This window comes from Zootoca vivipara, chromosome 1 (genome assembly GCF_963506605.1).
Source record: "Zootoca vivipara chromosome 1, rZooViv1.1, whole genome shotgun sequence".
NCBI classification, from domain to species: Eukaryota; Metazoa; Chordata; class Lepidosauria; order Squamata; family Lacertidae; genus Zootoca; species Zootoca vivipara.
In genome coordinates, this window is record NC_083276.1 from 108,937,158 (window position 1) to 108,949,522 (window position 12,365).

The 12,365-nt window shown below is 39.6% G+C and overlaps 1 protein-coding gene across 1 annotated transcript in view; it reads right to left on the reverse strand.

The window, feature by feature from the left end:
- The window catches only part of LOC118093592 (sodium channel protein type 1 subunit alpha), a 113,658-nt gene that overhangs the window by 2,145 nt on the left and 99,148 nt on the right, over nt 1-12,365 (reverse strand). Inside the window, exons 22-26 of the mRNA XM_035133030.1 lie at nt 7,156-7,437; nt 5,929-5,982; nt 4,251-4,388; nt 3,515-3,619; nt 1,370-1,640 (exon numbers count right to left, since the gene is read on the reverse strand). Of these exons, the coding sequence (XP_034988921.1) occupies nt 1,370-1,640; nt 3,515-3,619; nt 4,251-4,388; nt 5,929-5,982; nt 7,156-7,437 (850 nt within the window). The remainder of the gene's footprint in view (nt 1-1,369; nt 1,641-3,514; nt 3,620-4,250; nt 4,389-5,928; nt 5,983-7,155; nt 7,438-12,365) is intronic.

The following is a 12,365-nucleotide window of genomic DNA, read 5'->3' on the forward strand; positions in this document are numbered from 1 at the left end:
ACAAAGCCACCCTTATTTCTGAGTAAACATGCACAGGAATGGGCTGTAAACTGCCATGTTTCCGACTTTATGGCAGTGTGCAGTAACAACTCAAGAATGTTAGAAGTCAACTTTTATATTTTATCTAACACATAGAAAATTATGTCACCTAAGCCTTTCTAGATTCATTCATCTTAACCTATTGTTATTTGAAATCTAAATCAAGCAGCACATCTGGGAGTAACCAATTTAAATATAACACACTAGGCACTTTTGATACCAGAAGTCAGTGATATCCAACATAAACATACCTTATGAAGGTAATAAACAATGTCGAGGCTCCTGCCCTACAGAGCAGGCAAGCCTGCTGGCCTGACATTAAAGGAGGATTAAAGGAGGATGGTGGCTGTTTCCATCTAACCTAGCAACTCCCCCCCCCCCCGGGAAAGCTGAGCTGAATGGGTTGCTGTGTCCCCACTAGAGCTGGCCCTTACTAGTAGGTTGAATGAGTTGGCCACCTCAGCAGCAGATGCTGCAAAATGGGGAGTGGCAATAGGTATTGGTGGATAGAGGGTGGTGGTAGTGGTTGCTGTTTTCACCTTTGCTTCAAGCAACAGAAGGTCTTGGACCAGTCCTGGTTCCCGCATATAGAAGCAAATGGGGCATTCATCAAAAACATTTTCCTTTCCATCATTTCTTTAAGAGTTTGTAAATTATAGCCTTTTGGGGAGTATTGGTTTGTAGATTAAGTGTAAGAGTGAACTTAGAAAACATATCCTCTTTTTTTTTAAAAGCAGCTTGTGTGATTTTTGTCACCCACCCACCACTCCAATGTGCTTAACCAAATATACTTACCATGTTACTAAAAATGAGGGAACCCCCCCCCCTGTGTTGGAAAGATTTCAGCCCACAGAAGGACTCCCAAAAGTGGAATATGTGACACCATCTTTTGGGGTTGTTTTCCTAAGAAAGAAACCTGGGGCCAGGGGAGATGCCACAGTCTCCAAAGTGGGAAGATAAATATGCAGGGACTTTCTAACCAAATATATCGGTGGGTGTGAGAGTACCAGTCTTTACTGAACAGTGAGGGGGCCAAGACAGAAAGGAGAGGAAAATCCTACTCACTGAGATCTAGCAATTTGAGATTTCAACCTGTCTGGAATTTCCCTCATCGGATGAAATGGATACAAGCAACCTATATCATCAGAGATACCATTTGTCAAACATATTCAGAAACGATTGTGATGCATATGACACAATTACAGAAGATAGATGCAACTAGGAAACAACGTGGCTGAGCAACTGAAAACTGCAAAAGAAATAAAGCAACGTTCAAAGCAACTTAATATACTTTTGACATTTGCCTCGCTTTGTTTAGAACGGGCCTTACCTACAATGGAGAGGATGACAACCACAAAATCAAAAATGTTCCAACCAATGGTGAAATAATAATAGCGCAGGGAAATTAGTTTCAAGACACATTCTCCAGTGAAGAGGACTATGAAGATCAGATTAATCCGGTACAGAATATCTTCCATTTCTTCACTTTGGTCATCTGTTTCGACCATCATGGTGATCATATTAAGGCAGATGAGAATCATAATACTGATGTCAAATACTTGTCTTGTCACAAAATCAAAGACCATGCCTTGATATTTGTTCTGAGGTATAAAGAAGAGATATTAATCAGTTAAGGCTCTGGTGTGCACACTGCTAGATTACAACTCAATAACATATACTATTATTAATTTTTATTAGTTTTCGCATACCACATATTCCATTATCAGACATTTGGGCTCATTACATTCATTATCTTTGCAAATTCTCTAGAATTCTCAAATAAAAATACAGCTTAGTATAATAACAACAACTCTTAAAGTTCAAACCTAAAGTTACAAAAATTTCCGATGATCGACTTCCACACTACTTTCTTCTGCTGTTTTTATATTCATATGTTTGGTTGCACGGTATAACATTCCTTATAGTTTCAGTCTATTTTCAACATTCTTCATATCGTTTTTAAACCTTCATCCTCTTTCTTTTTGTACTCATATTTTCTTGTTTAATCCTCTTTTTGTGTATATATATATATATATATATATATATATATATATATGCGTGTTTATTTATTTATTTATTTTTACTATACATTGTACTGTATTTTCTATCTGTATGTCCAATAAAGCTTTTTAATTTGTTGTTGTGAATTTGTTTCCTTCTGTGAGTAATTTCTTATTTAAGATGTTATTTTGTTTCAACTATCTTATCTATATATGCTATAAATTTTCCCCATTCTTTCATGTACACCTCGCTGCCTTGCTGTCTTATTCTCGATGTTAGTTTTGCAATTTCCATATATTCCACCATTTTCCTTCTCCAGTCTTCTACTGATGGAATTAACTCTTGTTTCCAGACCTGAGCTAGAATTACCCTCGCTCCTGTAGTCGCATATAGGAACCATTTGACATCATCCTTTGCAACATCTTTCCCCACCATTCCCAACAGGAATGCCTCCGGCTTCTTTTTTATTGTATATTTAAGAATCTTTTTAATCTCATTATATATATCCTCCCAATATTTCTTGACTCTTTCACAGGACCACCACATGTGTATGAAGTTGCCTTCCTTAGATTTACATTTCCAACATTTCGTATCTCCTGTCTTGTACATTTTGTATAGCTTAGTTGGTGTAAGGTACCACCTGTATATCATTTTGTACATATTTTCTTTTAAGATTGTGCAAGCCGTAAATTTCATTCCTACATTCCATAGTTTAAACCACTCTGCATATTCTATATTATGTCCCAGATCCATCGCCCATTTAATCATCACGGTCTTTGTTTCTTCATCTTTAGTGTTCCATTCCAGTAGGAAATCATAAATTTTTGATATGTTTTTTTCCTCACTTGATAATACTGTTTTTTCTAATATTGTCTTAGAATGCTCAAAACCTTTTGATTTCCTATCCTTTGTGAACACACTGTATATTTGTTGGTATTCCCACCACCCCTGTAGATGTTCTTTAAGTTCTTCATATGGTTTCATCTTTAACTCATTGTCTTGCTCTGTCAGGATATCTCTATACGTTAACCATTTTGTTTTCATGTTTATTTTTTTCACTGACAGGGCCTCCTGGGGTGATAGCCAACCTGGCGTTTTCTTTTCGAACCATTCTTTATATTTGGACCAGACTTCGAATAACGATCTTTTTATACAGTGGTTTCGCTATGTTTCGCTATGTTTTTTTATTGTGCGTGTCTATATCTATATATCAATAACATATATAGATATAGACACACACACAATAAAAACATAGCGAAACATCAAACATAAAAACTTCTCAGCACATGACTACCTTCAGATGTCTTTAGGGCGACAAATAGTTTGCACATATGCATGCCCAAAATCAAGAAAAACCAACTCATTTAAATGTATTCAAGTATTGATTGCTCTCTCCAATTTAAAGAAAGCTTAAACTCACTTCTCATTTGCTGTTTTTAAAATGAATCTTTCAATCTAGAATAGTGTCACTTACCCCTGGTCTAGGAATAGGCTTTTGAGGCTTTTTAGACCCCAACTTTTTCATTGCATTGTAGTACTTTTTCTGTTCTTCTGTCATAAAGATATCTTGACCTCCAAAGTAAGGGCATAACATGAAAACTGGTTATAATCACATTCTCATAGATGGCCTATACACTTACTTGCATTTATTCCATATTCATAATCAAAAGAAAAACAAATATTGGGCTGAATTGGTTTTTACAATGAGGTTCTTCCAAATTTTCCAGCGGTGCCGGTAAAAGGTGATACCCTTTAAACTGTTGTGCCCATTTACTGATTGTAGAATAAGAATTTTAATTTAGGCTCAATTCAGTAAGAATGGAAGATTTTATGTAGAACAGAGGTAGGGAAATTGTGGCTTTCCATAGGTGTCCCAGGTAGCACAGCCAATGGTCATGGGTGATGGGATTTGTAGTCCAGCAACATCTGAAGGAGCACAGATCACCCACCCCAAATATAAACCTTAACTGCCCCTGCATTCTGAGAGGAGGTGTGGCCACCACTCCGCAGGAACTTCTCTCCAATGACTAAACATTGCAGCTCTTCAATGTTTTGCAAGGCAAGGTTCTCTCCCAAATGGCCATGAATATTTATAGGTCTCTCCACTTTTCCCTTTAAAAGTCAGAGCAGGTATTTCATTTCATCGGTTCACATGATTTAGCCAAAGTTTACAATGTGAGCTTTAAAGGTAATGCAGGTAAAATACTTATCTTCTTTTTTTGCTGATTGAAGTTATCAATGATGACGCCAATGAATAGATTCAGGGTGAAGAATGACCCAAAGATGATGAAGATAACAAAGTAAATGTACATATAAAGGTTGTCTTCATACTTAGGCTGCTGTTCTACCTACAAAGTAAGCGAAATGATTGCGAAACCTCAACAAGGTGTATTTAAAAAAAAGCTTGCAAGTTGGCATCAAGACAACCCTGGAGCCCTCCAGATGTGTGAATGTGTGTATTTTGGCAGGTGTATAATTGAACATGTCAATGGTGTACTAATAGAGCATTAGTGATGAATTTATACTGGGGCACCAACACACCTTATTAGTTCTGCGATGCTTCCCTAATGTTACTGCACTATTGCCATCTGGAGAGGCACTCCAGCACAACAGCAGCAATCCAATGCTGCCAGATGCCCCCACTATTTGTGGTATGAAACAGGTGCAGGATTGTGTACAGCCACCACCCTAAGTACAAATGATCATAAGAGCACAATGCAAAAGAACTTCTGGGGGGGGGCATAACAATGCTATATCTTCACTTTAATTGTCAGCATGCCTGGAATTCTTTATGTTACGATGATGGTGGTATTTCTGGTACCCCACCCATCTTTAATAATAATATAATTATATATTATATTATATTATATTATATTATATTATATTATATTATATTATAATGACAAAGCCTCTCCTCCTACCAGAGGGGAGGAGTTGTGAGCAGGAGCCGGTTCCTGCGTCGGCAGGGGGACGTATTCGGCCCCCTGCGTCAGTTACCCCAGCTGCCACGCCACGCCCGTCAGCCAGCCAATAGGACTGGCTTGGAGGCGGGGTTTAGCCAAATTTAAGCAACCGCGGCAGCTCCATGCTCTCATTCTGCTTCCTGAAGTCGTCGGATCACCTGCTCACCCTCCATTTAGGTCATATCTATGCTTTTGACCTTGCTATGGAGGTTGGTTGGTTGCCCAGGGGGCCCGGTAGGAATTTATATTCATTTGGCAAATTGGCAACAGCCTCTTGGTTTTTCGCCTACCTCGTAGCAAATCGTCACAACTTTTCGGGTATTGGCGGTTAGGCATTGGAATATGTGTCGTGTGTTGGAGGGCAGGTTGTGGCCATCACCTTCCCCTCCCCTTGTTGGGTATTCCGTTAAAGGAATCCGGCGGTTGTGGATCCTGTCCGATGCCCTGCTGGTGGCTAGGGCCATGGCACGACCCCCGGTGACATCAGGAGAAGCTTCCAGTTGTATTTGCATCAACAAGCTCCTCCCACTGGTTGTTAACCTTCAGATGACTCCATGCTGAGGGGGGTGGAGTCATGTATAGATTGTTTGATTCAATGCCTAAGCCAATACCACTCACATGCTGTAACCAATAAAGTTGTGGCCTTCTTTAGCCCATTAACATAAAATACATGTGTCCTTGTGTCTTATTTATCTCTAAGCGGGTGGCGGGTCCTCAACTCACAATAAGCTTCTTGTACCCTGCCCATCTGCCTGGGTTACCCCAGCCACTCTGGACAACTTCCAGCTAAGTATAAAGGAACACAAACCAATTAGGGTGCTATTTAATTTGAACATAATTCATGTTCACAATAATGTTACCCTCATGCACATTTCATCAGCAGAATTCTAGAATCTTTGTGCGGTAAAGAATGCAAAGTACTTACATTTCTTGAATCAACCGCTGCATACATAATGTCCATCCATCCTTTAAATGTAGCCTGCGTCAAGAAAATATTTTAAACATAAAACTCTGAACTCACAGCCTTGTACCAGAGTTACCAAAAGGAAATGCTTTACATATATATACATATCCTATAACTATGGACTGAAGTGAAGGGGGAGCTGTTCAAGCTTTCAGTGGGCTTGATCCCGCCATGCAGTGGGATCCTATACTGGTCAAAAGTAAGTTCCCTTAAGTGCAAAGAGATTCTCTGACAAGTAAGCGTGCTTCCAATGGGAGGAAGCCCCATTGACTCTATGGAACTCATCCTGAGTAGACATGCATAGGATTGTGATGTAAATTTGTTAAGCTTCGTTCCCCATGAAATGAAATTGGTCCCAACTAAATCAAATTGGCATGATGGCCATGACTTGGCTTAAGTCCCATTGATTTCAAGGAGGCCTAACTTAGTCCTGCTCCAGCTGACAGTTAAGAAAATTCAGAAGTAAACAAAAACGTTTCAGTATTTCAGTTCACTATACAAAGCACAGGTACAAAAGATGATACCTTTGGCAATATGGAAATAAGGTACTTTAATGTATCCTAAGATATAACAGGCTTCCCCATGCGAACCAGGAAGTGACCTCTCCAGACAACAGGACAACTCTTCTTTTCTTATCTCTGCAGCTGCGATCTTCTGGGTGACGCGGATGGCATTAGGCAGTTGAATGCTCATGCATATGCCATCTGTTTCCCTCCCTCCCCTCATAGCTCTGGGCTCTGGCAACCCATGCTATGTCACTGGGTGGGTCTACAATTCTATACTAAGTTGTGAGAACTCAATGGGACTGACTTCTGAACAGATATCATATCATATCATATCATATCATAAATATATCACTTTCCTCCAAGGAGCTGAAGATGGTGTATGCGTCTTTTCCACTTTTATGCTCACTGTGAGGTAGGTTAGTTTGAGAGTTGGCAAATAGCTAATGAGCACCCAGAAGGTGAAACTGGAACTCCTGAGACCTAGTCCCACAGCCTCAAAGTAACATTTTAGGCTACCTTCATTTTATATTCTGGCAGTCTACAGTGATTCCATGACCTTCTTACCACCAAATTCCTAGCAAATTCCTATGAGCCTGATCAGACTAAGTGACGAAATAGTTGAACCAACTTTTCATTGTACACTAAGTAAACAAGAAGTAGTCTGTAAAGAGTGTTCACTTACTACTTGCAGTAAAGAAAGATACCCAAATCCCACATTATCAAAGTTAACTTTCACGTTTTTCCATCTGGCGGTTTCATTTCTTTCTATGAGCTCCTTGCACTGAGTCCGATTGAAAACTTCTTCAATTGTGAACATTTCACCAGTTGTGGTATTAATGCAGTGGTAGAACTTGCCAGCAAACAAGTTTACTCCCATGATGCTGAAAATTAGCCAGAATATAAGACAAACGAGAAGCACATTCATGATGGATGGAATCGCTCCTAGAAGGGCATTCACAACCACCTAATACACAAATACAGGAGGGAAAAAAAGAGTATAAGAATACTTACAGCAATAACATAATTACTCTGTTGCACCAATGCATAATTTTTCTGTTTTACTTTATTTTTTAGAGTGAATTATTAAATGGCTAATCACAATTTTGATTGCAACAGAGTCCCTATTTTAAAGAAAATTTTCACATATGCAACAACATCAAAGATGAGAAAACTAAAATACTTAAATAAAAGTAAAAAGTAAAAAAACCTGATAATAGTAACATGAAGATTGTTGAACTCTGTAAAAAAAGAGATATATGTTAAAATACTAATACAGAAAATCAAAATATAAACTGAAATGATTGTATAATTTCTTTAAAACTAAAAAAACAAAATGTCAATAATGTTATCAAAGAGAATTAGTAAAGATTAGTATATATATATTGTACAGTTAACCATGCATTATTATTACAAAGATTAATTTCTTTGCATAAGAAAGCCAGACAGTTTTGCAATATGTGCTTATTTAAATAATCACATAGTTTATTTCAAGCTCCAGTCTTTATTGAGAAAATGAATCTTTTTTCAGTTTAAACATTTTGTTTAAAAATGATTGAATGAAAAATTCATATGTCCTTATGGCGAAGTGTTTAATTAAAGGATCAAAAACATTTAAACACATTGGGCTCCTTTACTAAATCAAGAAACACCTTACTTTATTGACTGCAATACATTTGTAAGTTTATCTAATAAAACATGACTGGGAAGAATGCTATCCAGAAAGCTAAGAGGTTAGAGCCTAAGATCCCTTGAGTGGAGTTCCACTCGTGGAAAGGTCACTCCCCCCCTGCAGTCCCCTAGATATCTGCTCCAGGGGTGCAAGGGGGTGGACTGGGGGATTCTGTGAATGGGTTGGATCTATAGGTGTCATTCTGTTTCCAGAAGGCCCTTTGAGCCAACAGGGGCTTTCGCTAACATAAGGTGGAGGGCGAACATTCACAGATTCCCCCAGTCCACCCCCTTGGACTCCTGGAGCAGATATCTAGGGGATTGCAGAGGGAGTGACCTTTCCACGGTGCAGAGGTTATTAATATTTAAATGTGGAATACACTTCTTTTTCAGCATTAACTAGCATGGCTGTACTCCAACACGTGGGCGCAGAACAACCCTTTATTTGAGGAACCCTCTCCAAAAAACCAAATCCTACTGACTGGGTCTTTGGCAGGGGGTGGGGGAGACACAATCCTGACCACCATAATTTCCCTAATTGATAGGATTTAACAGTTTCCCCCCAAGAGGGTTCTTCATGTACAGTCCAAAATCCATAGATTGATGGATTGAGCAACAGAATTGCACAAGCAGGACCTATTTGTGGCTTCATATCCAGAGAGGGATACGCATGCAGAAAAAGCCTGTAACTGGATCAGGGAGGTATGTGCTTGGTTTGAAATTAGTGAGTTTTTAAATGCGTGTTCCCAGCATCAGTCACCTTCAGAGGAGTGCGCAGTAGAGGCCTGGTTTGCAAAGTCTTGTTAAACCATTGTTAAAATAAACCACACTTTGCTGCAAATGTGCAGGTGTTCTGGGGCGGTGCTCCCTTGGTGCCGGGAAACAAGCTTGCCAAAAACAATCCTTGGTTACCACTTGTGGTTTCTTTAGAGAGAAACAAACCACCGTGAGCCCAGGTTCGATTGCAACCCTACCTAGGCTTTGTTTCCTGGCAGCACGGCAGCAGAAGAGGAGAAACGCCTGTGATTTTAGCAGCATGCGTTAGCTCGTTACACGCAAGCCATGGTTTCCTTTTAACAATGGTTTGACCACAACGTGATGCGTGAACTGTGTTACGGTTTTTGCAGAGCCTTGCAGGCTGCAAAAGAAGTAGCCCTTCTCATCCAGAGTGAAATACCAAGGAACAACCAAAGCAAGCAGGCCCTCAGAACCTCGCCCAAACACGTTATGAACTTGTGGGGGGGGGGTCCTTGGAGCTCACATAGCTGCTTAGAAAGCTCCTTTCCCAGCTTAGAAAGTTAGGCATGGCAGAGCTTCAAAACGATTTTGCTTCAAGCCTGGCTAACTACGGCGCAGCAAGGTTTCTATCTCTCAGAACCATTCAGGGTTAGGGCATGCCCCCCTCTCCCAACACCACCTGCCTTATAGCCGCATGCTGTGGTTATTTTGGAAACAGCATTCTAGGCTCTTTCTGCTGTACCCCAGCTACTATATTTTAAGCGCTTAAGTTGTGCAGCTGGCAGTGGCCATAGGGAATCAAGGATGAGTGCTCTCGAAGGCAGGCCCTGCCTTCCAAGGTGACAGCCTGCTTGCTGCTCTCCTAAACCTTGAGCAGCGCTTGGGAAACTCATGTGACTATGAGGCCATCTTGCCTAGCTGATGGTTAAAAAGAACCTTATATACTAATAGCAAGCTCATTCCCCAAGTGCCTATCCTTGCATAGGCAAAACAGCACCACCCACCCACAATATTTTTTTGGGGGGGGGGGGGGACAAGGTTAGCAGAAGTAAGAAATTATTTAGGGAAAAACTATAACAGGAGGGGGGCCCTGACAGTGTATTGAAGACTGAGCATGCTCAATGGGCACAGAATGTTGGGAGGAAATGGAAAACTGTGGTGAGCGGAATGGAGTATCCTGGAAAGGGGAATGGCTGGTTGAAAGCCTGAGCAGGAACATTTCACACTGCAGTAGTCTGTCGCAGGTTCTCCTTTCAGGATAAAGCCTTGTCCTATAAGGTGGAACCCCAACATTACAGTACAGTACAGGTAGCTTGCATGGTAGTAGAAATTAGGAGGGGAGGGAGGGGTTGGCATGGCAATTGAATTACTGCATTGTGGTGGAACATAATGCTTGGTGTTTAGAGTGCTTTTGGTCAGGGGGTATTTTGGGGCTGAGCCTTTGTTTATTCTCTTTTCTTTCTCACAAGGAGACAGTTTGGTATAAATAAAGTCACAGAGCTGGTTAAATCTCAAGCATATGAATTTTTCTTCAGCCTTAACAAAATTCAGTTGAAATGCTCATAATTTCAGAACAAATGTAATGGCAGGGGCGGGGGAGCTCTGGCCCTGCAGTGCTGCTGGACTCCAACTCCCATCAGCTCCAACCAGCATGGTCAAAAGGATGATGGGAACCGGAGTGCATCAACATTTAGAGAGCCAAAAGTTAGCCATTCCTGGTGTATTGGATTTCAGTCTTGGTTTCACCTTTCTTGCATAGAACTCTACTGTGGAGTATGAATAGCCCTTCCAAGACACGAACGGCACTTTTGACTCCAACCCATTGATCTTAGCCTTCCTTAATGTTTCTCTCTTGTCATTATGTCTGGCCTTATAGAATGAAACAATCTAGGGGCAAAAGCTGTGTGAAACAATCAAGCTGCGAAAAGTAATTAATTACTGCAGGAGGACTGAATGAGGAATTAGCTGTCCACCTCACTCATCAAAATAAATTGGCTATGCAAAGACAATTCAATAATTAGACCTGGAGAAATGGAAAACATGTTTCTGATTCTGTCAATTGTAAAAAGAGTTATTACTGAATCAATGTAAGAGGCATTTTTAAGCATATCTTCTGAATTGTACAGAATAAAGTTCGAGATACCAATTTATTTTTTAATGTTGCTGCCTTGGAAACTGGACTGGAAATTTGAAATATGATACTGTATCACTTTAAAGCAATCAGCCAGAAATATGCATAAGACATGCAAAACTAAAACTGCAAGGTGGATTAATTTTTTTTAAACTCCTTTTCCGCTTTACTGCTCTAAGAAAAATACATCAAGCACGGCGTAACATGCTCTCTTTCAGTGAGTTTACACATAAACACATGCTTTACATATTTTGAACTACTGCAAGAGCATTACATTACAGGGAGTTTTAAAAATGGTAAATATAAAGCAATGGGTATATTCAAATCTCACTTTGCATGTAGTTATAAGCATTGATCTACATGCACTGAGATTAGAATATAGCTTCCAATCTGTGACAGATTTAATTCACATAAAAGCGATTATTTACTTTGCCTTCCAGCACCTCTGTGGAGTTAGGATGGTTGAAATTTACTTTTGAATATATTTAAACAGTTCTCACAATAACACAACAGTCTTGCATTTTTTAAATGTTTACTTTGATAAATAATTCCCCTGTCCCTGTTGTGCATGTTAAAGTAGTTGTGATACTTCACAGACTTACTTTGTCCTTAGGTCTTGGATTTTTCTTCCGCATAGGAATAATTTTACCAAATTTCGAACAGAGAAATCATATGAAGTTAATTTAAAGCTCCACATTTAAATATAATGATACAAATATGTGAAAACCCAAACTTGATAGGTAGGAACAACAGGTCAGAATTTTAGGTTCTGATTGCATGGAGATGTTTATTATAATTTTTTTGGCAAGCTGCTTTAAAATTTGGTGTGGTCCATCCACAAGTCAATTAAACAAAACCATTTTTTTAATAAGACATTTAAAAAATGCGGTTGATGCTTGACCTCAGTTTCATTTAAATTTGAACAGTATTCTTTATTGCCAACTAGACTACAAAGTGGTTAATTAAAGGTCTTGTTTATGATGCCTTCTTCCCCTCACAAGACTGACCCTTAATTCTGTAACAGTTTTCATCTCTCTAAATTATCCTCAACTCAAGATGCAGTGCTTGTCATCTTTCGCTCCAAAGTAGCCTCCAACCCTATTTGCTCTTTGGTTGCTTCGGTCAGAGGTCATAAATTCCCAGTTCAGCACCAGACTCTGAACACGGCTTGTCAGAAAAACCTAGTATTATTTGAGTCATGCTGAGAGTGGAAGTCCCAGAAGACCAATAGCAGATAGTACTGGAGAAGCTTTTGAGTCCCTGTGGAAGATTAGCGGTGCCAAACATATAAAGATATAACAAATTTTGTTATATCTTTAAGTTGGGCCCAGGGTGCTTCGAGACAGCTGTTTATT